General features: G+C 36.3%; 1 protein-coding gene across 3 annotated transcripts in view; it reads left to right on the top strand.

Moving 5' to 3' along the window:
* Window positions 1-58: 58 nt before the first annotated feature.
* The window catches only part of GSTCD (glutathione S-transferase C-terminal domain containing), a 71,587-nt gene continuing 44,272 nt past the window's right edge, over window positions 59-27,373 (top strand). The window contains exons 1-5 of one of the 3 annotated variants that reach the window (XM_030012354.2): window positions 59-115; window positions 7,591-8,022; window positions 9,408-9,869; window positions 15,581-15,835; window positions 16,541-16,634. In XM_030012354.2, the coding sequence (XP_029868214.1) occupies window positions 7,612-8,022; window positions 9,408-9,869; window positions 15,581-15,835; window positions 16,541-16,634 (1,222 nt within the window). In that variant the 5' untranslated portion in view covers window positions 59-115; window positions 7,591-7,611. Of the gene's footprint in view, window positions 116-4,407; window positions 5,063-7,590; window positions 8,023-9,407; window positions 9,870-15,580; window positions 15,836-16,540; window positions 16,635-27,373 lie in introns of those variants that run through there. The other 2 variants (XM_030012363.2, XM_030012345.2) reach the window with 2 other exon arrangements.

Raw genomic sequence — 27,373 nt, forward strand, 5'->3', positions numbered from 1 at the left:
GGGCGGGGCCCGCCGTGGCGCGCGCGCAGGAAGGGGCGGAGCCGGGGCGGAAGCCGCCGGGCCGGGCCGGGCCGGGCCGCGTGCGGGGCCGGGAGAGCGCTGCGGGCGGGGCGGGGTAAGCGGCGGTGGGCGCCCGCCTCACGCGCGGGTAGGACGGAGCCGTTGGGGGCGGGGCGGGGCTTACCGCCTCGCGGCCGTCAGCGGCTCAGGGGGCGAGGGCGGCGGGTCTCGGCGCCCTCTGCGCGGCCCTGGGGAGCCCCGGTTTTCTGCTTCCTCCTCGCCTGGGCTCCCTGACGGAGAAGGGCCGCGTCTGCCCCCTGAGCCGTTAGTTCGCTGGTTTGTGAAGGGGGCTCGGCTGGAAGCTCCGTGTTGAGGTGTTTATCGGTGACGACCGGCAGTAGTTGGTGGCGGGAAAGGCACTTGTAGCGTTCGTGTCGTTCATCTGACGCTTGGTGACTTACGGCTAAGCTTTTCGGGGAGGGGAAAAAAAAAAAAAAAATTAAAGAAAAGGTTTCGGTGTTGACTACCAGGTCCGATTTTTCTGGGCTGACAAACTGCTGAGGGAAGCTTGGAGTGGAGGTTTTATGGAGTAGGTCTGCAAAGGAATTTTAAGTATTATTTTCTCTAATTACCGAGTTTTAGTGTGCTCTCTTTCTAAAGTTTGGCTTCTGTTCTTCATAGTCTGTGTCTTACTTTCCTGAACCATAAACAGCTCTTACTTTATTGATATACCTGTCTGAAATTCTGGCTTTAAGCTCTTCATGAAAAGCTTGTATGCTTTTCTTTGGATTCACTTGAGGATGCAATGGTGGCCCTAAACTCGTACAGCAGATTGATGGTCTGGGTAGAAATATGGCTCCAACGACTGACATTATCTGCCTTAAAGCACAAATATTGCTGTGTACTAAGTTACATATTTCCTGGAGGAAAACTACGTTTTTAAACAACTTACTGTGTTGAACATTTCTCAAATGTTAATGTGTCTGTTTAACAAAAGTTCCGTTTTACCATGTAGTAATCAACAAATAAATGAGATCTTTTTCAGGAGCTGAAAGGAAGAGGATGCTTATGTACTTATTTATTTATTTTTAATTTTTCTGGGAAACATTTGTTTTTAAACCAACAATTCTCTTTATTACATTGTTAACACAGTAGCTCAGTGAAACTAACTTAACTTTTGTTTAGTGTATGTTGAAAGGGAAGAGAGTATGGTAGCAAAGAGTACAGTTAGTGAAAATTATGCTTACTTAATGTTTATTATTACTTTTAAATAGCCAAGGTGGTTTTATACCAGAGGTAGACAACATTCTTTATCTTGTCTTTAAGTTACGTTGCAAATCCTGTGATATTCATTACTTCTTCCTTTTCCTCTTTCAACAGTAGCTACTGTAAATAAGGCCAGTATAGAATAAAAGAAAAAATCTTTTCCCACAGAATTTAGTGTCTAATTAGAGGAAAAAAACTGCCAGGAAAAATATTGTGAGTGAATAGTGTAATATTTTGTAGGTTTTGTTAGTTATGTGTTTCATGTTTTGTTTTATTGTGTATATTTGTGACTGCTTTTGTCTTAGTAACCTGCCAAGAGATTCATAAATTTATCCTGTTTAATGGAAGGGTGGTAGTTATGGGAAAATACTTAAGTGAGAACGGGCAACCAAGTAAGCTGCTATTAAGTCATTCAAAGGAAAGGCTGTGCATAAATCCACAAGGAAGATGTACTCTGCAGAGCCAAAATAGTGCAGAAAAACAATTACCTTAGGAACAAAAAATATAGGAAACAAGACTTTATAAATGTCTATGCTTAGAGACAAGATGTTAGGAGGAATTCTGTGATTTAAAAGATGGAAGAGGGATGGAATATGGCAGTGTAAGAGTGTACAGTTCAGTTGAAGTAATGGTGCAAGAAGACCTTATCTTCTCACAGCAAACAATAAGGAAACACAGGTAAAGTCACTTATAGATGGAACTCCTGGACAGATCTATTTTGATGCCTCTACTGTGAGAGACATGGGAATAAAATTAGCCTGATTGTAGTTTTACGTTGTATTCATAGACTGGACACTTAGAAAAAACCCAACAAACCACAATACCACAGCCAAGCAAATGACAAAACCCTTAAGGAAAATGTCTGATTTTTAGGGTTGCTCTAGGACAGACTTCATGTGTGACGCTGATCTAAAAATTCTCTTTGTGCTTCAGCTTTTTCACATGTATAATGGGAATACAGGAAACTTCCACCTTGCAAGGCTTTTGGCAGGGAAGTCTGCAAGACGTTCATTTACTGTTGTGATGAGGGGATGTAGAAGTTTTTACAGTAATTAGCAGTATAAATAAATACAGACTGAATGCTTTGCTATTCTATTGAAATAAATATGTAATGAGTTGCAGTCATTACAGAAGCCCATTTTTTTAAGAATACTTTTAAAAGTTTTTGTGGGAATTAAAGTATTGGAGTAATTCTGTTGATGTTGAAAAGCTCAATGCAGAAAACAGAGTGGAGTTTTCTATTGCTAGCTCTTTCTACCTTGTAGTCTGAAAAGTCTGTTCTCCTGGTCTGAAAAGTACATAACTTTAAACATCTCCATAGTTAATATTTCCTATTCTTTCTCAGTTTGCTAAGAAATTGGTAACTTCTCTCTAAACAAGTGGAATAGCAAAATTTAAATTCAGGCAAAAGATAAGGGAAAAATACTAGTTAACAACATGTCAGATTAATCATTTTTGGTATATGGTTGCAGTAAAGGAAGAAGATTCAGTGCTTCCAGTTTGGAAGAAGTATTACGGTGATCTAGTCAAACATGAGACAGTAGGGGTCTGCAGCATGCATAGAGAGTTGAATTGCCAGTATGAACTAGGACAAACTTCAACGCTTGGGCTTTCTGACAGTGGTAGCGAATGCAGTTCTTGCCGTTTAGCTGTGTACGTGGCAAAGCTTGTATCCAGGCCAAAAATCTTGTTTCTCATAATTGCTAATGTGCATTTTACCAATCTGCAAAGTCTCTGTTAGAATATTCTAATAATGCTGCTCTCATCTTAGTAATTCTAGGAACAAGTGTTGAATGGGGAAAGAGGAAAATCTTCTATTCGAATGGTTACCCTGTAATTCAAGATGTGGGCCCTTTGAATGTAGCAGGTGGCTCTATGTTGGTCACTATCTGACTGAGGCTGAAAAAGAAAATTTCCTAGATAAACTTTTGAGGTAGTCACTGAATGATGTTTTTTGTGGCAAAGAGGTTTTTGGTGTCTAGAAGAGTAAGAGCAAGAGAAACCTGCTACTTTTTCTAACTTTGAATATGAAGAAAAGAAATTCTTAAGTTACCAAGGTAGGCATGTTATTTGGCAATTGCACAGTCTGTATGAAATTTCTGTATGAGTTCAGAAATTACACTTTCCATACAAGTGCTTTATGAAAAATAAAGGTGGAGAACTTTTAGCAGTGCTTTCTGAAGTTGGTAGAGAGACACACCTACTTTTAGAAGCCAGAAAATGGGAGAACGTGATTTACCGAAGATTTTCTCAGAAATTGAGCTCAGTCCTTTTTTTTTTTTCCCTCCTTCTTCTTGGTGTAGTAGGAAGTTCTAAATAGGTTAAAATTTCTTCTGTGTTTACCCCATGCATTGTGAGCTCTATAATTGCAATGAAACTGAATCTCTAATAGAGACTTACTTTATTCAGTAGGCCATTTGGCTGTTCAGCTTACACGTCTATGAACAAAATCAGCTTGATTGTTATGGTTGGCGTACTGAAATCTCTTACATGGAATACAAATAGATTAAAAAAGTAAAAACCCCTTAAACTTTTGACTGTTTTAAAGGAGGACGGAAAGAAAAGTCCTTTACTCCCTGAGAATCTTGTAGATGAAGAATTGACTTAGAAACAACTTATAGCCAATCTAGTTGCAAAAATTAACTTCCGAGTATAAACCAAAAACGGTGGCCTTCATTCCTTTAGAATTCTGAAAAACATCTTCTACTGCTCAGCCCTTAAGGGTGTTTACTTGGTAGCTGATTTTAACATAAGGACTGTTAATTGACTAGCTATTGATTACAAACAGAAATATCAGCTAATAAGCTTATCTGTTCTTGTTCGAGGATGGTACCTTCATTTTAATAATTTGTATTTTCAAATGGGTGAAATAAAGTGAAGAATTAAGTATGAGTATGGAAGGAGAGAGAGGAGCAAACCTGAGCAAATTGACAAGTGAATCTTAACCTTCATTAAATCAATAGTTAAGAGTCTTAAAAATACTTAGCTTGATATTTGAGCCTGAATTATCATGAATTTAAAGATACATAATTTAACACGTTTGTTTGGGCTTCCTTGGAATTTACGTGCAAGCTCTTTGGCAACTGCCAAGGAGACGTGTCCCTGGACCACCACGCTGGCTCTAGCAAAGGACGAGAGAAACAGCTGGAGGATGCAAACAGGAGCTTCAAGTGCAATATTTCTTTTGTTTTCCTGCTGAGCGAAGCTCATCTTTTCATCCCTCGAAGGTTAGCTGCAGAAACAGAGAAGTATTATTGTCCTAAATGGACCCTAATTAAGAATAGAATTTTTCCACTCCACACAGTAAGTTTAATAACTCAGATCTAAATTGACCATATCAATAGCAGAACAGGGAGTATGGTTCTGGGAAACCAATTTCACTGTTGTAGCACTACAAATTTGAGAAGAGAAAGGGACTTTGGTAGGAAAAATAGTAGTAGTATAGTATATGAGAAGAATTTAGGACTATATTTGAAAATAATGGGACATTATATTGCAAAGACACCTTCAGGTCAGGTACCATGAGTACTTGCAGGATCAGGGCCTTTAGCTGAGAGAGATCTGATGGCCTGTATGAACCGAAATGAATCGTTGTCTTATAAATGATGAAATGACAGATTGGTTTGTCAGGGTCTGGAAATCATTTGCCTATATAAGTACCTATTCTCAGATTTAAGACACGATCTTGTGAAATGTGCAATGTTCTTAATTCTCCCTGAAAACCAAAGAAATGAGATGTTTGTATTTTTTGTGATCAGAGCTGGAGTTACCTCTTCTCCTGGAGTTTGTTCTGCTGGTAAGTGTAAGATATTAGTTGCTTGCACTTTTCTCAGAAATTAGCAATTTACAGTTTGTTTTTATTTGGTTCAGAATTACTAACTGGAATGATTAGTTGCTGCTGTATTGACACTATCACTGTTTATGTGATTCCTTAAAAAGGAAATTCTCGTAATATTGACCATAATTTTCATCTTTGGACTTCCCCTTATTCCTCCCATGTGGGGAGAATCAAATTAACCAGAACTGCTGCCTTAGCTTAACCCTTCTCTTCTCCCCTCCCCTTGATATGAGAATCCCTTTCTAAAATTTTTTGAGTACTTTAAAAAAAAAAAAATCTGAGTTGCTAATGAATGTTTTATGAATGAGTGGTATTTAAAATTTTTTGCCTTTTGGGATAAATGCAACTTCAGCGTGTGCACAAAACCTAGCTAAAGGAGAATCTAGCTATTGGAAAACTCATTAAAAATAAGTGCCTACCCAACTAGAAGAAAATGTAGAAGTGGCTTTTTCATACATCAGAAAATTCAACAGCAGATCTTGCATCTTCACTGAGAGCCCTGAGATTCTTATCGATGAGCAATGAAAGCTCTGTTTTTATTTTGGGGTTAATATAGCTATCTGTGTTTGAGCAGCTAAGCTTTGAATCATACTAAGAATTATGCCTGCCTCTGTAGTCCTATTCGCTGGTTCTTTGTGATTCATGGAGGTGAATCATACAATTCTGTGGAGAGTTCCTGGAGAACTTTTTTGTCCTTTTGGGCTCATGAGTAGATAATGACAGGCAGGTACTGGAGGACTGGTAGCCACTAAGTACGGTAACTTGTGTTGTACTGGACAGTCTTAAGTGAGAACCCCTCTCATAGGCTATCTAAGCTGGTTTTAAACACTACCAAGCCTGTGTGAAGTGGCTTTACCTGAGGAAGGAGAATACAAGAAGGAACCAAATTGGAGTCTGAACGGACTCTGTGGAGAAGGAATAACAATTCATAGGACTAGAGGGTACTATGCTGATTCAGCGTGTGGCACCAAGACCAGCTGATGCTATCTAGGTCTGAGCCACTGTCAAAACAAGTAATTTCCTGGGCTCCCTGTCATCTGCAGTATACGCTGTCAAGATTTATCCAAATAGCTTTTAGGAAAGTAGCTATTTCATTATGTATTGTACTATTCTTTGTGTGGCAGGTGTATTAATTCAAGAAAAGGAACAGTACTATTGTGTTGAGCCACTGTTGTTCTGAAACAAAGTCATGTAATTTAATGACTTAAAAATACTTCACTATAATAATCATTATTATGATCTTTACTTAATGTCAGGTGGACTTGATTTTATTCTTCCACTGCCTCTTTTTGGACAATTGATTTGGCCCAGTGATAGATGATACAAAATGGCAAGTTTGATGTACAATACCTCTACATGAAAAAAATAATCCAATAATCTAGATACATCAAATGAAAACCTTTTTGCTTTTTAAATAATTACATCGTATTTGTGTAACTGTACAGAGACCTTATTAATCTAGAAAGTTATTTGAAAGACTGATGCTGTTCCAATGTTACTTGTGCTTTTTTTATATATATATATATATATATATATAAACATACTGGCCTTTCTTAGCAACATTCCAATTTTTCTCTTATAATAAAGCTTTCTTCTGTAATGATTGTTTTAAGAGTGCCATCTAGTGTCTAAAGCTTTTCAATACGAGTTGCGATTTATAAGTTACAGGCAATTTTATTGAGTGATTGAGCAGAAAAATTATTGTATCATTGTTTTATATTAAACTGGAATGGAATAGTTTAATAGGAAAAATGTAATTTTCAACCAACTATAAGGAAAATGAGTTTAAGTTTTTAATATAATGAGAAGACATTAATTTCAGCTATGTTACTGTTGTATTTAAATGCTTTGAAGTAGCTGTGTTTGAGGTGTTCATGTAGCATTCTTGAAATGAACGGGTTTTTTCTTATGTGTCCTCTTGACCTTCAGTTAGTATCTCGCCAGGCTCTAGATTAATTTTTAATACAGATCCAATATTATTTCCCATGGCCTAAATACCCTATATGTATGCCTTCTAACAGTTACAGAAAGACAAATGTGTGCATTAGGAAACTGACTGTTGTAAGTATGTGCTCAGGAACTTGTTTTTTCAATAATATATGGTTAATGTTGTGGGAGATTATTGATTTAAAAAAAAACCCAGTCTTGCTATAAAATGTTTATACACTAAAAAATTTAAAAGGAAATATTTTCTTTTGTTTTATATGTTTTATTTAATGTCAGAAATATGCTAAAATGCAAAAAAAATTTTACACAGATCATTCCCCTGTCAGTGATTTGTATGTGAAGAGACAGTGTATATGTGTAACCATTCTGTTCTCTCAAGAAGTGCCTGCAGTCCACTTATTCAGGCAGGATGTCTTTAATAGTGTCTTACATTAAAATCAGTTTTAGCAGATAGTGGGAGGACTACTGTTTCAAACCCTCTTTTTTTGTTCTAAATTCTGTATTCTTTTATGAATGTTGTGTTCTGATTTCTATTTCAGGAACTTCAGCTCGGGAGGAAGATGAAAGATAGTGTCGCTGAAGAACATTTATATTTGGGTTTTTCTCATCAGTACAGAGATAGTATCTTTCCTCTTCATACATCTATTTCACTGTTTTTGCTATCCTACTGTGACTGCAAATTATTCAAAATTTTCTTAGTGCCGACTGGTGAAGATGTGGATGATCAGTTTGTGACAAAAAACCTCCTTGGTGATATTGAGGTCCATTTAATCTCCAGATGTCAACTTCCAGTGGTTGTGCAGAGCTGCTGTTTACCTGCCGTTGTAGTGAAAGATGGCAAGTTCTGCCGAGCTGGGCTTTCTGTTGTCTTAAGGCATATAATACAGAAAACATACGAGGCAGATCCATCTAAAAAGGATATTTTGGAACTCTTGGGCTTTAAGAAGACCTGCTTAAAAGCCTGTGCTGAAGTGAGTGCATCTCTTTCTCTTAGATACATTAATAGGGTTTTTTATAAGCATTAAATACTCTGAAGTAGACTCTTAATATTGACATAAACTAAGTTCTTTTAATAAGAAACTTAATTTGCTTAGAAAATGAAATTTCCTCAATGGAGAAGTATCTGTATTTTGGCATAAAGATGAAAAATACTTCTTTTTAAAGATACTACTTTTTAGCAGCATAAAAAGAACCTTAAGATTCAAAAAAAGGTCGGATCTTCGTCTCATGTCTAGCAATGTAGTTTCAATGAGTTATAAAGTACAGCTCTTGCAGTTTGAAATAAACTGAGAAGTACCTAATTTATTGTTAATTTTGATTTCAAGAGCACCGTATACTGTTAGCCTTCGTCACTGCCAAGGTGCACTGCTCCATCTCCCTCTCCAGGTCATTGGTGAAGGTAATAGGATAGGCCTCAGCACAGACCCCTAAAGAGCCCCGCTTCTAACTGACCTTCAGGCAGAGTGTGAACCATTAACCACTACTACACTTTGAGTGGATATTTCAGCCCATTTATCACATAGCAGTTTGCTCATCTGGCAGCTCATCCATGTATACTTGCCTTCTTCACTCCTCTGAGGAGGTTGAACTCCACTGTTTCATGATCGCTACACCCATGGTTGCCATTGATTACTATGCCTCCAGCCCATTTCATCCCTGTTGATGAGTAGCAGATCTGGGGAAGCATACCCTGTGTTAGTCCATTTAGCACTAGCATAAAGAAGTTGTCCCTGACATCCTCCAGAAACCTCTGGTTCTAATCTCTTCTTGGAACTGCTGGAGAACTTGATTCCATATTTCAGATGGCTGCAAAATGAGTAAACTGAGTAAGAAAAGACAAGAGTTTAAAAGTTTTAAAACTCTTAAGAACAGATAATAAGAAAAAGAGCACAAGGACAAGAACATGAAAAAAATAAGTAAAAAGTGCTGTTCGTTTAGACTAAAGTTTTTTTGATGTTGTGTGCTGAAAACCCACTAATAGTACAATGCATTTCTGTAAAATAAATGTGCTCAAAATCTGTTTGGTGTAATCTGGTTTTATTACCAGCACTTTATAGAGATGACATATATAAATTGGCCACAGTTTTGCTTCTCTTGAGTTACGCAGCCACCCTAATCTCATGCCAATAATAAGGAATAAAAATGTGGTATACTGGATAACTGTTCATTCTGTTATATATAAGATTTAGCTTCCTAATTCTGCTATTGCAAAAGTAATACAAAATACCTGAGCTTCTAAGATTATCAAAGAATATATTTAAAGCTGGAATTTCTGTGCTTAAAGTGGACAAAAAGTTACCCTGGATTTTGTTTATTTTTTCTGTAGAGACATTAATTCCATAAATTTAACTGACAGGTTAGCCAGTGGACCAGACTTTGTGAAATCAGCATCCCTCTGGCTGTTGAAGGATTTTTGACGGCATCTCCTGAGCACTGTCAGACTATTCCTCCTGACATTTTACAGCTTGAAAGAAAGCTTGGAGAACCTGTCCGAGTACATAATGATGACAAAATTCGAAGGCAAAAACTTCAACAACAGAAGGCAGGTGCTAAGCCTGCAGTGCCTGTACTTCGTAAAGAAGGAACTGAGGAAGGAGAAACAGTGGAAATGCATCAACATCCACTCCCAAGTTTGGAACTGAGCATAGCTTTCTCCAAGCTACTTGTCCAGGAAGTATCAGATGCAGTCAACAGGGAGGCTCCTCACATCAGGAGAACGAAAACTTCGGACCTTCCGCTTTTGGACCACGTTTTTGCAGAAGGGCTTTATTTTACCTTGGCAGATATAGTGCTTTTGCCATGCATCCATCAGTTCTTGGTAAGACAACAAGTTAAGCAAATATTAAGTAGTGTATATATATATTTTTTTTAAGAATTTGAAAGTTGTAAAATATGTTAATTTAAAATATATTGTGGCATTTGCAGTGTGAACTTAACCTGGAAGAGATTTGTCTTTGTTATTGTACAAACAAAAAACAGGGATTTGTGAGATCACTAAAATTACTTTTAAATATATAGCGTATCAATACTTAGTAAACACTGTTAACTGTTAAAATACAATGCTGAAATATTTTGGCACCAAGTTGCCCAGAAAATTCCTCCATGAAAATACTTAAAATGGACACTTAAAGTACATTCTAATATGTATCAAGCAAAAGTAGGTAAGCATGAATGTATTTTCTTGCTCGAATTTAGTGTACTAGATTTATGACCACGATTCAATGGATATTTACTAAAACAAGACCATTTTATATGTGAGGAATTTTTTGAGATTTGAAATTTCGATTCCATCATAAATTGCAAATTTTAAAGGGAGGGAGGGTTGAGAATGATATAATATTGAAATACTAGAAGAGATGTGCCCCATGAGAGATTTAAAATGGACACTTTAAGTACATTGTAATGTGCATAGGAAAAAAGTAGGTAAGCATGAACCTATTTTAATTTTGGTTTCAGTGTACTGGGGGGCAAGGCAAAATGAATACCCTGTTTGTTTTACTTTTATTACATGGATATTATCTGAATTGGAATTCTTTTCAGCAAAGACTTGAAACTTTATGTGACTTTATCTTGACATGGACAGATATGCTTAAAAGAAAACAAGTACCTTCTAAGAAAGTAAGAATGCCTTTTAGGGAGGCAGTGAATGGAGAGAGATTCAGGGACTATGGTGGCTTTTTAGAGGTGTAAATCCTTGACTTTCATTCCGTACTAAAGCTGAAGAGGTACTTGGGTATTGACTAGGGAAAGGCTTCCAAAAGCTCATTTGTTTATGCTACTGGTATGTAATTTCTTGGGATTCTCTTGAGAATTTTTTTTTTGTCTACAAATATTTATTTTTAAAATACAGTGTGCTATGACTTCCGATTTGCTTACTTCTCCTCATAATAGGTTAATTATTCTTAATCTCTGCTGTTGTTTCCTTCTAGTTCCTAGGAATTCTTTGTTTGAGAGGCAGCATTCCTCTGTAGCCAACCTGGCTTTTTATCATGCCCTCCCACAAAATAAGCCAGTTTCATTGCACATCTGTAGATAAAGATGGGTGTCTAGGACAGCATAATACCTACATATCAGCAAACCTTCTATTCTTCTGTGCAGTTTTGTTTTTACAAAACTTAGTCTGTATTCTTCTTCAAGCAAGGACTGACCACTGTGACCCCACTCAGAAATGAGGTGGTGTGTCTAGGGAGCCAGCTTCTTTGGGATGTGCTTCAGGCCCTGAAACTTCCGTAATCTGTAGTTTTGTCATTCATAGTATTGTTGCTACTAAACTTTTCCACAGTTTGTGGAAGGTCCTTTGTTTACTGCAGTGAAAGGAGAAGTTCCTTGGAAAAAGTTACGTTGCTAGAAGCTCCTGAAGTGAAGTTTATAATGGAAAAGTTACGATTCTCCTTCCAGTCCTGGGAGATTGGCTGTTTAATTTTTTTCCCCAATAGAATCCTGTGTTACCTGTATGGTCCAATAACATACTGATAGGAAGTCTACACTTTCCTTTAGGGGAGTTGAATGTTTTCCTATCAGATTGTGTAAGTATTTTGGAAATGGCAAGAGTGTGGTCTATTCAAAGATGCCTTTGTCTCTCTTCTCCATTGCAGTCAACCTAACACATTCCCAGTACTGGACAAACACCAGTGGGCTGTTCTCAGTTGTCTTCATCCTTGTCTTTTTCTTTCACATCAAGAGGTTTTCACAGCACAATGAGAAAAAACAGTGTATGCTAGCAAAGTAATATAGACACTGTATATAGTCGGTATATGCAAAATTTCATTCTGAGTGTAGGATTATTTTGCCTCTTGTGATGTGTTTAGAGATCTCAAAAAGTCTCCCAGTCTCTATATATGGAGGAATTTGAAACCGTAAAAGAGTTTCAGAAAGATAAAACAGGAAAAGCAGTGACAGTGCTGGCAGTCAGGGCACCACGTGGAATGTGGAAAACTGGGGAATAAATCTTTGCTCCCTGACATAGAATGTTACAGAAACACTGTCGCAAGTGGCAAAGCTGATTTTAGAAGTTCCTGCATTCCAGGATGCAGTTTGCCAGGCTGTCGGTTGCATCAACTTGACTGTAGTTTGAATCAGTAAAATATTCATGTCTCTCTACCTTTAGGTCAATGATCTGTTAAAAACTCATTTCACCCTTCTTATAGGGGAGAGCCTTAGTCACTTGGTTATTGAATCTTTTGTGCTGGATCTCTCGCTGTGTACAAAATTTATCTGGGCCTGAGATGCTGTGTGTGTGTGTGTGTGTGTGTGTTGGTTGTTTTCTTACAGGACTTACCTAGTAAGTGCCAGCTTCTTGCAGATTCTGTTGTACAAATATCTTAACATTGGGATTAGGAAAATATATCAAAATATGTTTTGAGCCTAATAAAGCCATGCAACTTGATTCTTATTTACCTTTTTTTTTTTTTTTTTTTTTAACAGCCCCCGATCCCCCTTTTCTCCCTCTACCCTTTTCTCACCTCCGGAAAGAGGTAGGGCTTAGTAGCGCAAGTGCCTTGAGCTGAGCTTCAAAACCAGCTTTACAGTGGGAAAAACCTCTGTGGCAAGACTGTGTGAGAGTCTTGCTCAGCACAATCTGTGTACTTAGTTTTATGAGGATATATACAGGAAAGAATTAAGGAAATGACAACTGTGTCTTTATTTCCCATGACAATAAATGATAGAATAAGTTTGCCTACTACCAGTATTCTTGCAGTTTGAGACTGATAGCTAAGCTGGTGGCTGTTGCCAGGAAGAGCTCTGAGTGAAGTTGGTATTTGCATTTTGTTTTTGCAAGTTGTTTTGCCAAATTTGCCTTATGGTGTTTGAAAACAAATGGAATTCCTGGAGAAGATGCTGTCAGTCAGATTCAGAGAAACAGTCTCTAAAATCAAGATAATTACTAGTGAACATTAATATGTGACAAATGTCCAATTTATAACTTCTTTAACCAAGATCATCATCCTCAGTGGATTTCTGTATGATGACAGCAATATGGGAATTCAGAAGTAGGTTAATATGGCTACCTTTGAATTAAGATGATGAGTTATTTTACAGAAATGGTTATTAATTTATTTCTGCTTTGTTTGTTTGTTTTGCAAATCACATAATTGAGGATTAACAGCAACTTCTGTATGGATGATACTAAACAAAAGTAGTAAGACAAAATGCTTTCCCACTATTTTAAAAACTTTAATATATTTCGGTCTTCTTTCTTGTTCCAAGGCCTTTTTAAATAAGAAAAGCATATCTTTTTACAGTAATGTTTGATTTACTGGTGCTAGACATGAGAAGATTCTTGGATCAGATGCTTAATTGATTTCAGCAATCCAGTTGAAATCATTCTGTAGATGTCCGTGAACAGCTGAGAATGCTGTATTTATTTGCTTTTCATGTGTGACCCTTGAGCCCTGGTGGTCTGCAGCTTATGAACTATATATTGTATAATACCTTTGTGTTAGCTCACACCAAGGATTGTCCTAAAAAACTGGCTTTCAGTTTCATTTTTACCTAAATTATAAGAGCTCTGGGATAATGTTGCTTTTTTTCTGTTCTCTGGTGAATGACCGTTTCCTAAGCAATTTTACCGTGATTCGTACAGTTATCAAAATTGAATAACTTGCATCTGAAACCTTCTTGCAGGCAGTGGGTTGAAACTGCTCTTGTTGATGGAAGTGCCAGAGTTTAATTCTGTATTAAAATGTTACTTACCATTTATATAACTGGACTTCCTGGATTGTATTTAAAAAAAATCATTATAGTTGCACTTCCACTTTGCTTTAAGGATGTGAATGATAATGAAGTCTTCAATGGGTATGTGTCTGGAAAGTATCATACAATAAATACGAGGAGACCTGACTATCTGATTGTAATTATAATTACCAAAAGTAAGATAATGAAGCTGAAGAGTTGTTTTTCATTACCTTATTCCATTTCTGTTATCTTTCTGAGGTTAGCTTTGTTATGCTTTCTATTAGTTGTAACTGTTTAAAATTAATAGAAGAATAACAAAAGCTCCGTTCTCCGTCTGGGAGAAACCACTATTCACTTTTTAAAATACAATTTAGAACACTTGTTATCAAGTGTAACAGTGCCTCTTAGAATTGCTTTCCAAAAGACTTCTTCCTTAACTGAATTAATGTATTTGTGCCTGTGTTACTATTAGGATATTGAATTAGATACTAAAATTACACAGTTCATCCTCCTTTTGCTCCTTTAGCTATTACTAATTACTTGTGATTACTCTAAGAACAGGATAAACACAGCATGCAAGAGAGCTGCTTGAAATTTTCTGTCATTTCAAGTGTTCTTTACAAATTTCTGTTTCCACACTGAAGACAGATATGTGGAGGAGCACTGTTTTTGCACGGCTTTTTCTGCCTTTTCCTGTAATCATGATTTTTAATTTTCTGCTTAAAGCAGGCACAGCATCACAGAGTAGTTGAAGTTGCAATAGCTGAGGTTGGAGGGCACCTCTGGAGATCATCTTGATTAACCCCCCTGCTCAGAGCACGGTCAGCTAGAGCCAGTTGGCAGGGTTGTGTCCAGTCAGGTTTTGAGTGTCTCTAAGGATGGAGACTTCACAACCTGTCCTGTCAGAGGATGATCTTCACTGTTCTAGAACATTTGGGAACCGGAACAAAAATTATTTAAGTTCACCAAATGCATCCTTTTTAAAATTAGCTGGTCTTCATGTAAAAATGTGGTTTGGGTATCTTTTTTTGTAATATGTGCATCATATTCTTACTGAAGAATTTTTATTTTTTTTTTTACATTTCAAATTCTAATTTCTATTGAAGGCCACTTCATCTCACCAGCATATATACTTAATTCAAAAAAGAAATATACTAGTTACTATTTTTATATAAAAATATGAAGTTAAGATGGTAAAAACATTTGAGTAATGATATGATTTAAAAAAAAAGTTTTGGGTTCAGTTCTAGTAAAAAAAAAGTCACAGATGTAGTGCAAAGACTTCAGTAAAGACCAGCGGCAATGTGTGCCTGTGCCTGTTTTGCTGTTACCACATAGTCAAAGGTATTTCAGGCTTGCAGCTGCCAGCAAAACAGCTGTCAGTGGATGAGCTTTTAAGGGCTGCAGGGTGCCTGTGGGAAAGAAGAGCATTCAGGTACCATAATGTCTTGCCTAGAGTTCAGTATTCATTGCAAATTGCTGTTTAGGGTTTTTTTTTTTTTTTTTGTGATTACCAACCAAAATGAATCATTCCCTTGTTAGGAGATAGCAGATAATTAAGAATATTATTTAAATTGTGTTTTCCTGTTACTGACTGAAATTATGATTGAAATTGATTATGTAAACCTTTTCACCCTATTAAGCAAATGGGAATTGCAGATAAAGTCTAAATGGCCAACTGGCAATTCCACCTGCAGGCCTGAGCTCTTAACTAGCTACCTTTCTGCATCACCATCGTGCTATGAGTAAGCATGCTCGGCATGCAGCTGAGCTGACTTCTGTAGTTCATGCCTTCTTGTGGCTTGTACGAAGAAATTTACAGCAGCAAGTAACTTTTCCGTGTTATTTTTCTAGGTTTCCAGCAAAAAACAAGGCAAAAATCTGGTAAATTTGCCTCTGATAGCCAGTTGGTATCGAAGAGTTCAAGAAGTACCTGGAGTAAAGAAAGCTGCTGGCAGGTGCAAAATGGAGCTTCTCCAGCTTCCAGAGTTGATGTCTGCTCCACAGGAACAGCTACAAGGCTTCTCTTCAGTTCCTGATAAATTAGAAGAGGAGAATGAAGACAGTCATTTTACAGGTGGTCCAAGGCCAACTATGACTAAGTTAATGGTAATTTAAGCTTTTAAATGAGTTATTTTTAATAGTAATAGTCTGTTCAATTTGGAATATGTGAAATTTATTAGAATGGCAGAAGCTAAGTCTGACAGCCTTGAACAGTTTAATACCTTTTGCCAACCTTCTGTCTGATACACATTGACTTAGAAGTGATTTTACTTTTTTGTTCTGTTGTGGTGTTTGATTGATTCAGGAATTGAGCAAAGATACGACTGCTGGAAACCCTATCAGTAATTCTGAATAATCAAAGTAACTTTTTGTTTGAACTGCAATATTGTATTCCTCTTTTAAAGATATTTATATAAAAGATGACAAAAAACGTTGCTTTTATGTTTGGCTTCATTATTCTATTGTTTCTGTTGGTTTTTTGCTATTTGATTAGAGCTTTGAACGTCTGGGAACCCTAATGAGTTTTGTTAAAGAAAACCCACCATCATGTTCCATAACTCTCAGTATTTTTTGTGAGGCTGACAGCATTTTCTAAATAAAATTAACAGGGATTTCTTGTGAAAAAGAGAGAAATACATAATTTGAATCCCATACAATGTAGAGTCAGCTGCCTGTTTAGTTTCAGTTAAGCTGAAAGCGTTGCACAGTTTGATCTGATGCCATTAATTTCAGTGGGAATTTTTCTACCAACTTCAGTGGGTAAAGGATCAGGATCTTAATTTTTTTTTTTTTTTTACCCTTTTCGCATAGGTAAATGGTATTGAAGCAAAGTTTTCGCCTCATCCGTGCCCCAGCTGGACCATAGACTGGACCAATCTACCATCTGCAGTCAGTCCTGGAGAAGGTAAGGGTTTTCGTGTGTGTGTGTGTGTGTGTGTGTGTGTGTGTGTGTATGGATTTAACAGTGCCGCCTTCTGGTGAAGCTACTGAACTGTTTCATAGGAAAGTATGTCACCTCTCAGTGTATTTCAGAGTTCTGTAAAACAGGTAAGCAGTTTTAAATCTGTTTTAAAGTTCAGTCTGTTTGGGACACATGGTGAGATGACTTCCCTCAGGTCATCAACAGCTGATGACCAAACTGGGAATAAAAGCTTGACCTTGATTCCTGAACCATATTTTTTCCCACCGTTTCCTACTTCCCTGAACTTTTCTTCCTATCTAGAACAGCAAATTCTGACTACATGATGTTAATATAATTGGCATGAATGTTGTACATGGACTGTGTCTCCCAAAGCAGCAGCAGCTGATTTTATTCTGATGAAAATAATGTTCATTAGCAAAGTTTGGTAGCTACCTATGAGTGAGTCTACCCTTTTATGGCAGTGTTCCCTGCCCTGTAGGGGTTGTTTGCTTTGCTGGATTGCAGGGCAGTCTGTTGCCTAGTGGCTATAGTTCTACAGGAAAAAAACCCAATTTATTGCAATGTTTGTTGTTTTCATTGGTGTTGTGAATATTGAATACCTCTTCCACCACACAGCAGAGTTTCCTCTAAAACGTCTTACACATGCTGCCAGACAGTAGGAAGTTACTGGATGGTAACTCCTTTCTACAGGGAAGACAAAGCTTTGTATTCTGTTGCGTAAATAAGATAACTTAGATATTGGAGTCAGTCTAGCCTCAGTGGCACAGAACTTCTGATTTAAAGAATACAGAAATATACATGCAACGTATAGATGTTCTTCAATGACCAATATGTGAAATTCCTCACAGAATATGTTAAGAATCACTGAAGAGCTATAGGCACTTAAAAATACTCTTTTTTAAGAAAAATATCTGTGTGAATACAAGCATGTATTCCCATCTACAATATACAGGCTATAAAAACAAGATCAAATTTGAAGTTGGTTTCCTCTGGTTTGGATCTGTGTGTAGTTCACAAAGCCTTGACAAATCCCTTATGTTCCATGAGTAGATTTATAGTTTTATATAAAGTGTCCATCCTTCTAACATGAACTCTTTTCACTTCTGGTTTTGTCCTGAGAGAACTCTTTACTGGGAAGTTGCATACCCTGCTTTAATTATTGATCCTTTCTTTCCTTTACCATGGAAGAAAAAAAAAGCCAAAACAAAACTTGGGTTTGCATCTGTCAATATTACATCCTGCTTCTTGAGACTTCATGTGAATGTTTTGGATGTACTACTTATGTTAATATAGCTTTGTAGTCTGCTGAAATGGTCAGAGAGGATTACATGCATTGAATTTATGTGACAAGTTCCAGTATTTTGTTGGAAGTGAATAAATGTTTTTGCTTACTTCCAGTGCTCAGGGTTTTGGCTGTAAGTTTGAGTTCATGGTTTTGTCAATATATCTCTTTTCTTCTCTTTGAAAGAAAATTTTGAAAAAGATGCATAACATATGAAAACACATAATGAATGTATATTTGGAAATTTTGTGCTGGAAGGAGTCTTGTGGACTCGGTTTGACTAGAGGGAAAAATCAATTCCTGCTGCTTCCTGCCTGCATGTGTGCTTACTCTCTCTTTTTTTCACGTTTGCTGAAATAGTTACTAATGACATTGATATCTGAAATCGGTTTTCAGTTCAATGTTTGGGAAATTTGCTAGCTCAACAAGGTGGCAAGAGAGAGAGATTTCACCTGCCTCCACTCAAGATCACAGTGATGCTGTTGCCATTTTCTGATTTAGGGAAACTCCAAATGGTTGTGGTTTTAGTCCAGGAGCAACAGTCACATAGGACAAAAGGAAATTTCCTGGTATGAGAACTGATTTTGCTTTTCAGGTGGATACACCTGCATGCTTACTTCTGCTGTTCTAAGTGGTCCTGTTCTCTGTTTCCTGATTCTTCCGCTAGTACAGCCTCATTGTTATATGAATTGAATTCTCAATATTTTACTACTAAATCCTACCTGGCACGCTAAGAAAACAGTCACTGAATCTGACAGGGTTTTAAACTGTATTTGAGAAATGCAATTCCAGCTTTCAAACAGATTACCCCTATAACTGGTAAATAAATTTCCTCTTACTGATGTTCATAGCAGTTGAGAGAAAGTAGAGAATGTTTCAGTTAAAACTCACTTTGTTTTTTATCGACAGTACATTTAATTTGCTGGCAAATCTTAATAGAATACATGATATACTTTCTTTGCTCTAGCTCAACTTAGATAACTCAATTTGTTATATGTATGGGGAAGTTCTGGGTTTGAATTGTTCAGTCTGTCTATAAGTCTAATTAGACCACCTTGCTGTCACAGCTATTTACTACAGAAAAGAATTACTGATGATTGCAGTTCTAATGTATTATTTAGATTATACATTTAAGTTCATTCAGGTTTTTTGACAGTGATATTTGCTGTTGCAAAACTAAAGGTTATGACATCATGATTTGCATTTCATTTGCTTAGTCATGTTTCTGAAGCAGAATGAGATAGAATAGAATAGACTGTTTCAATTGGAAGGGACATAAAATGATCATCTAGTCCAGCTGCCTGACCAATTCAGGCCTGACCAAGTTAAAACATGTTGTTAAGGGCATTGTCCAAATGCCTCTTAAAACACTGACAGGTTTGGGGCATCGACCACCTCTCTAGGAAGCCTGTTCCAGTGTTTGACCACCCTCTCAGTAAAGAAATGCTTCCTAATGTCCAGTCTAAACCTCCCCTGATGCAGCTTTGAACCATTCCCATGCGAAAACATCTGTTAGTTCTAGTCCTGATGCAATTTTTAAGAGGTATTTGCTTGACCAAAATGGGAGTTATGTTTACATTTTAGATATTCTCCAGCTTTTTAAATTTCTGCCATTATGTCAATTACTTCTAAAGTATTTGGCTTCTAAAGTTGTGTGTATCGGCATTAAGACATGTGAATCTGTAAGCCTTTGTGAGCATCTGGACTGTATTTGAAACATTGCAAAATATCCCAAAATATAGTATCTTAGTGCCCTCTGTATCTGTTGATACTCTACTATATTGTAGTTCTTGAGTTGTTGTTACAAACTTTCACTTCTGGAAGGAAATTAACACAAAGTCTTTGATTTATTTTAAAATGTATTGTAAATGCTGGTTTCTGTTCTAGTTTACTGTATAAAATCCTTGGCCAGTACTTTAACTGTGTTTTTTCTAAGCTTGTTTTCCAAATCTATGTTTAGATCAGAAATATGTTGATATTGTCTATTAAATACAGAAGACAAAACTCCTCAGTGCTTCATTGTTTCTTCCAAATCACATAGTGTATAAAGATTTTCCCCCAAGCACGCAAACCAAATCTGTCTGGCTAAATGCATCTCCTGATCCTGAAAAATTATTTTGTGCAAAATCTCAAAAGAAAATGTAGTTTTTCTAAGTTATACCAGAGGCAAATACTGGAAACGTGTATGCCATTAAAATATTTAATGAAATACTTATTTGCAATAAATACTTCAGTCGGCAGTAGACGCAACCCAGATGTCCTAAGCTCAGTGCTTGGTTGTTTTGAGCTTTCTGTAGAAGTAAAGGTAGATGTGGTTGTAAGTATGTACAGACAGTAAAAGAAGAGGGTGGCAGGTCAGAATATAAAAGTGTAGGTGGTCACAATGTGAGACTGAAGGAAAAGGAGATACTTGCATCAACAGTACATGGAAATAATCACATGATATATGTCAGGATAGAAACTGTTTTTATCTTTTCCCTGACAAGGTGCTGGCTGAAATTTTGGGAAGTGGGGCTTGTTGAAATAAGAATGCTGAATGGAAATAATGTGCTACTGCTGACTAAATGTGAGGTCTGGGAAAGAGGAGGTTATGTTTAATTAGATTTGTGACCAGCAAAAAAATAGGGCATCTCTTCTGTGGTTTCACAGTTCATATTAGGCAGCCGTAGAAAGGATTTTTTTTTTTTACCCTTTTTGGAACTTCAGTCAACCCTGGAGTCTTTGCTTGTGTTCCTGGTCCTGTGTGTGTGTGAAACTGTTCCTTGTCTTCAGGTTAATTTCCAATTAGCTGCAAATGCTTTGTGGATATCAAGATCAGTTTGACTGGTTATGGTTAGAGGTGCTTCCTTTAGGCTCACCTAAAGCACATGAAGGGGAGGGGGAAAGTGTGTGTATGTGGGGGCAGAGTGTGATAACACTTGTCACTGCTTTATTATTCTGATGTTATAGGGGGACATGACTCTATGGTACTGTCATTTTTTCACCAAGCATTGTGTTCACTGTGAAACAAAATAAGGGAGAAAGGTTGTATTTTTTAACAGGAGTCTGTTTTTTTCTTTAAAGCAGCTTTTTATTGAAGTTTTTTACCCAACTGTGAAATTCAAGAATGAGAAATAACTGACCTGCAGTTTCACAAACCCTTATTTTTTTCCTCATGAGTTGAAAAACTTATTAAGCAGGAAGTACTTAAAAGAAGAAAGGTGCTTTATTTGTGGTATCTCTTTCTGAAATTATGAGCCAGACTGACAGAGTGTGCATGTGATGGTATTTACTTACAAAGGTAGTGGTTAGCTGTGAACAAATTTATACTATTCTTTCCAAAGTGTGAAACTCCTCACAGAATGAATGTAGCAAGTAGTAAACTGCGTTTTGTAGGCTTGTGAGTAATGCCCTCTTCCTCATAAAGATATTTTTTCTTAAATTAAGAAATTGTAGTAGGTCAGAAAAGAGCTCCTTAGCTGAAATACAACTTATTGTCAGGTGAATGTGGAAAGGCCACTGTAATAAAAACTAGGAGTGCATTCACAGTAGGAGACACAGGGTTCAATGACAGAATCTGTGAAGACTTTGAGGTGGAGGAAGTTAGTTTAAAAAATGTAGGCAAATAAATAAAGCTAGATCAAAATAAATGAATGCATTTTACAAGTGCAGCTTGCTCTTACCAATTAATGGAAGATATGTAGCCCTTTAACTTTGTAGTTGGTCCTATTCATGGGGCCAGTTTTTCCTAAACAAGTGCAGTTTAATGGATTGTGTATAAACACGACTCCCAGTGAATCATGTCAAGTACTTTATATGCTTTGTTATTCCTAGTAAGAAATTGATTGATTCCTAGTATTGAATTGATTGGGACAAGTGTTTGACTTGAGGTGAAATTTTCTTTATATGAATTTTAAAAGGCTACTATGGAAAAAGAAAAGGCCTTTTACATCTTCTGTGTCCAGCAGACAGGTGTAAGAAAGGGTGTTAATCCATTGCAAGGCAACGCATACCTGCCTAGCTGAAGACAGAATGACTCTGATCAAGTTTGTTTGATTTATGCTTGCTTTGTGATCGGTAGCAAGTTGATGGCCGAATTAATGACTATATAAAACTGTCACAGAAAGGTTAGCCTGAATAAAATGATACCCTGATTGATAATTGCCCCTTGTTTGCATTCAAGTCTTCAGACTTATGAGAAAGTTGCTGGAGTTTTAGAATCGTTAGCTTTTAAAATGAGACAAAATTTGGAAAGCCCAGCATCTACTGTTCAAGGATAAGGCTGTCCCTTAAACAGTTGTTGAGAAGAGATTTGTTACCTTGATTTGTAAAGCACAGAATAATTCATAATATACTGTAACTGGTTTTTTTGGGTGGGGCTGGTGGGGAGAGAAGCAGAATTCAGGAAATACAGGTATATAATATTTAAAAGGTTGCCTTTTCCTAAGTAATTTATGTCAGCTGAGAATTTGATCTTTGGTGCTTTTTCTTTTTTTGAGAAGCCTGCTTTTATTAATAGTATTTTAATATATGCATGAATATAAATCTTAATAAAGGTGCCATATTCAGTTATTTATGTACATAGAGAGTACAGAATGTTCACATTAGAAATAGAGAGCTTGTCTGATTTACAGAAAGAATAGTGACATGAGGATGAAGCTCTCCTTACTGTGCCATCTTTCTTTATGTTTGGTAGTGTTGATAATCTTTTCCCAAAAGGAAATGCTACATTTTTGGGATTGGGTTATTGTTTTATTTGGCAAAATGTATGGCCAGATGAAGAATAGAAAATTTTCTTAAGATTATTTTAAAATAAACTGCTTATGAATTAATAATATGGAAAGATGGAAATTTTCACTATCTTTGTGTTTCACTGAAAAAAAAAAAAAGTTCTTGATGGTACATGTCTGCAGAGGAATTGTTTGTCACAATGTCTTATCCTCTTTAAAAACACATCATTGAAACCCCAAGGCAGTGAAGCTTGCTTCCCTGTAGAAGGAGGATCTTTGTGTTGCACAATTATCGCATAGAGCTAATGCTCACATTTTCTTTGTGGCATTAATTATTTGCAAACCAGGTTTTGTTTTTAACCTACTGTCCAACATAGGGTTACTGTAATAGAAATCTTTTTTCTGGCAGAAAGAAAAATGAATTACGAATATTTGGCTGACAATTTGTTGCACTGGAATTGTTAAAATATCTTGGGACAGCAAGAGAGTTTTCCTTCATTGGCAAAAATGAATCTGCTAAATAAAAATTCACTGGGATGTGGACCTCAAAAATGTTTTTATACTTGGACAATCATTGATCTTGGAGATCCCATTTATGTATATTATTCCAAAGCAATTTGCTTTGTCCTCTGGGGTCAGCTCTCAAGGACTGAGTTCATTCATTGTAAGTGCTTTGCAAATACTGAGTACTGTGTCAGTGATTTGCAGCTGTGCATACTCTCTCTCCATATCTACTCTCCTTTCCTTCTCTGTCCACAAACACTGATTTTATAGGACATTTTATGATAAACTTGCATGAGGCTTTGAGAAAGTATTTGTAAATAAAGTATGCTGAGGAATTTATTTCAGTCATTTATTTCCTCATCTGCTTTCTGTGAGACATCAACTTAAGGTTTTTTTCCATTTATAAATTAACAATACAAATATAGTCTGGCTTAGGAGCTGCAATTCCTTCATCAAATGACAAATTAGCACAATCAAAACAAATTTCCCCATGATGCCTGTTCATCAGGTTTGACCAATGTCACTGTTCAGAGTGATCTCTAGTCTCGATTTCCAGTGTGCATAATTTATGAACTAAGGCATCAGCTGATTTGTCTACAGTCAAGATAAAACCTCAGGTCTTTCTTTGAAGACTAAATACACAAGTAGTTGTGAGACTATCTTTAAAATTCATTTACCTATTTAGTAGGATGTTGTTTTGTAAAATGACTTCTCAGGTCCCCAAACTCTCCCCAGCTCCTCCTACCCCACTACCTCACCCAATAACTCTATTACCTTTTATCTGGACAGGATCTGAAATACTAATCTAGTAAGAAATGCCTCCTTAATCTGTTTCTTTAGATCAGCAGCTCTCTTGAAACTCATCAATTCATACATTTTAAATCTAGATAGACAATATGATCATCTGTACCTGTCTCCTGCCTGATTCTGGCTATAAGCTAAATTTGTAATTGCTTGCATCAAGCAGAATGATTCACAGAATAATAATAATGTTAAAAAGATACCTGGATGAAGGAAGAGTTGCAGGTTCACAGTATAATTTTATTTCTCCAGAATGGTGATTAAACTGTAAATTAGATATTCTAAAGTGAAAGAAGAAGTTATGAAGGACAGCTGTTCTTTTTAAAAAGAACTTCTGTTAAACATATTGGGTGGACTAACGAATAAAAAAATGTTTACAATTTTAGTTTAGAAACATCTTCAAAACTTAAATACCTTTAAATAACACAGGCTAGAACAATAACACAGAACATAGTGTTACCAGACAACAATCCTGGAGGATCAGTATTAGCTTCAGCTTCCAGAACTGATATTAAGTAAAAGATAGTTTAATGTAGTGTGGCTTCTCAACAGGGAAAATAGAGACTTCTTAACTTGGCAGAAGAAAATTTTGAAAATTTTTCAGCCCTTATTGATCATATACAAAATTAGCTTTCATTAAAGGAAGGAGACATCAATGAGCTATGATGAGATTCTTGATTTGATCCATCAACCATTGAAAAGCCTGGCTTCCAACTGAGTTCCCTGTATTTTGGACATAATGTTGATTTCTTGGGTTTCACCCTTATACCAAATGACTATCAACCATTCTCTAACTTCACGTGATTAGAGATGACTGATGTTTTGATGGCTGCTGCTTTTTTTTTTTTTTTTTTACATTGAAGGAAAACAGCATTAAATAATGTAATTACCTTTTAACCAATTTAAAAGTTTGTGACTTTGGGTCCATATTAAAATTTTTTGTATTTGCTAATTGAACTGACTAACCTAGTAACTGTGAAATAAATGCTTTATTAGATGCAGACGTATTTCATTTGAAATGTTGTCAAGATTGATTCAATATATCCACATTGCTTCTAGGATTATTTTGTGAAGATTGGTCACAGTTTATTTTGTTCTGCTTTTTATATTGGTATTACCTTTGGAATATTTTAGATCTGAGAGATACTTTCTGAGATGAGAATACATGATACTTAAAAATCAAAGCTCTTTTAGGGAATCTGATATTTTATTAAAATTTTTGCTAATCAAGAGATACAAATTGTGTGTTTTACTTTAAATGTTAAAAGCAACAGTGTTTCTAAAATGAGATCCAGGCAGTCATTTATTCTATAGAACAAAAAGAGTTAAAAGAAACACTTTAAAGTTCTTTATTTCCCTTCCAAGCCTGTCAGAACTTTTTGAAAGACTTTGAAGATTTTTTTTTTTTAATAGTTTTGTAGCCTATTTGAGTATCTCGAGCATCCTGAAGCAGGAACTCATCCTTCTTCTTCAACTGATTTTTCCATATCAGACAGCTCTTTGCCTGCAAGCCACATGGATAACAATCCAAGGGAAACTCAGCTAAAGCTGCCTCTCATTAACCTCTTCTTAAAGTTATAGTTTTGCTGCACTTATTTAAATAAGTTTAAACCACATTTATAATTGTATTGTATTTTGCAATGCAAGATCTGGAAAACCTGCGATGGCAATGAAGCCAGGTTGCCTCATATTCTTAGTAAATACTTGAGAAGTAAATAATTTCGAGTAACAAAGAGAAAGGGAAATGCTCATAGCTTGAATATAGGCAACATTGGTATTTGAGGTGATAAGCTTAAGAAAATGGAAGCTTACTACTGTAATTTCACTCTTATGTGGCTTATCTTAAAAAGAGGATTCTTGCAAAACTTTATATTTCATATGTGATTTCTTTGGATCTTTTGACTCTTCTTGGATATAGCTTTGTGTAGTTGGCCTGAGGACAATTTTGATGGGAATTTGAATGCAGTGACTAATTTTTAGACAAAAAATTCTTTGTGTGGCTGGAAAGAATAAATTATGCATGCCACCAAACCAGATAATTTGTCCGTGGCAATATATACTGTTCCTACTATTACTGTGCTCTCCCTCCATTTTTCTTTTGTGATTGTCTTGGTTACCAAACTAAACAAGGGAAGGGAATGCATTATTTTATATTTTTAAGAGACAAGTTCAGTATATTTATGTTTGGTTGAAGTCTGTTGCATTTTTTTAATTGGTGTTTTGATCTAAATGACATGCTTAACAGCCTCTGAAATATACAAAAAATCTGCAAAGAAAAAACAGTAGTTGCTAGTGTATCTTACTGAAAATCATACTAGAAAGAATAATATCAAGTTCTAACAGCTGCATTTTGATTCAGTTAGGACACATGCTCATTGCTGTTTGGCCTGTTCTGTAAGAAATTACTATGGTGAGGGTGATTGATGGAATTTCCATACAGCTGATAATCATACTGAAAAGGGTCACCTTTGTATTAGTGCCTTGCTTTGTGGAGTAAGTGTAAACCCTCAGAGAATTACTGAAGCCTTAGCCCTTCATATTGAATATCCCCTATAACAGGAGTTCAGTTTTTGATGAAGTTTAATCCCTAGAGGTATGGTTTTACAATTCACAAGTCCTTGTTAATTGTGAGTTTATTAGGCTTCTGAGAGATTTGTTTTATAGAATACAGTATATAAAGTTCAGTGGAGGCTTTTTTTATTCCTGTTGTGGTTTGTGTTTGTTTACTGAACATACCTAAAGAATTAAAATTAAATGCTGCAATTTGCCCATTGAAATGTTTTGGAGATTTATGATTTGGGAACTGAAGGCAATTCTTTATGATTTGGTTTTGTAAATTCACAGTAGTCTTAGTTCTGACAGTTAAATTAAGTCATGCTCTTGATTAATCAGAGTGAACTTTTACAAAGTGTCTGCACTTGACAGTCACTGGCCTGAGTTGGCTATGTGTAGGTAGAATTTGAGTGTGATCTGCCCTAGACAGAAAAAGTAGTTCTATTCATTAGACTGTGGGTTTTTCTCCCTTTTGTCTCTAAAGTTCTCACACACATGGAAGGACATAAAACCCAAAAACATTAACTCATAGATGACTAGCAGATTGTTTTTTTTAACAGGACTGTTAAATTAGTTTTCCATGTCTTCCTTGGAAATCTTTAATGAATGTTAAATAGCCTGCTAAGTAACTCTGGCCTTTGTTTCATTTGAACTATTTGGTCTTTCTTCTCCTCCCAATATCATTGTAGTAGAGTTTACTTGTTTCTTTGCCCCTTTTATATTTCTGTGTTCCTCGATCATGTGATATCAGAGCCCCAAAGTTATATTATTTGTCTCTTAAGCCAGAGGTTTAGAGAACAAGTTTCTGCTAAGTACTGCATAGCATGGTGGTGGAGGTCATACGTTATGGAAGATTACTATTGAGGAAAGAA

This window comes from Aquila chrysaetos, chromosome 1 (genome assembly GCF_900496995.4).
Source record: "Aquila chrysaetos chrysaetos chromosome 1, bAquChr1.4, whole genome shotgun sequence".
NCBI classification, from domain to species: Eukaryota; Metazoa; Chordata; class Aves; order Accipitriformes; family Accipitridae; genus Aquila; species Aquila chrysaetos.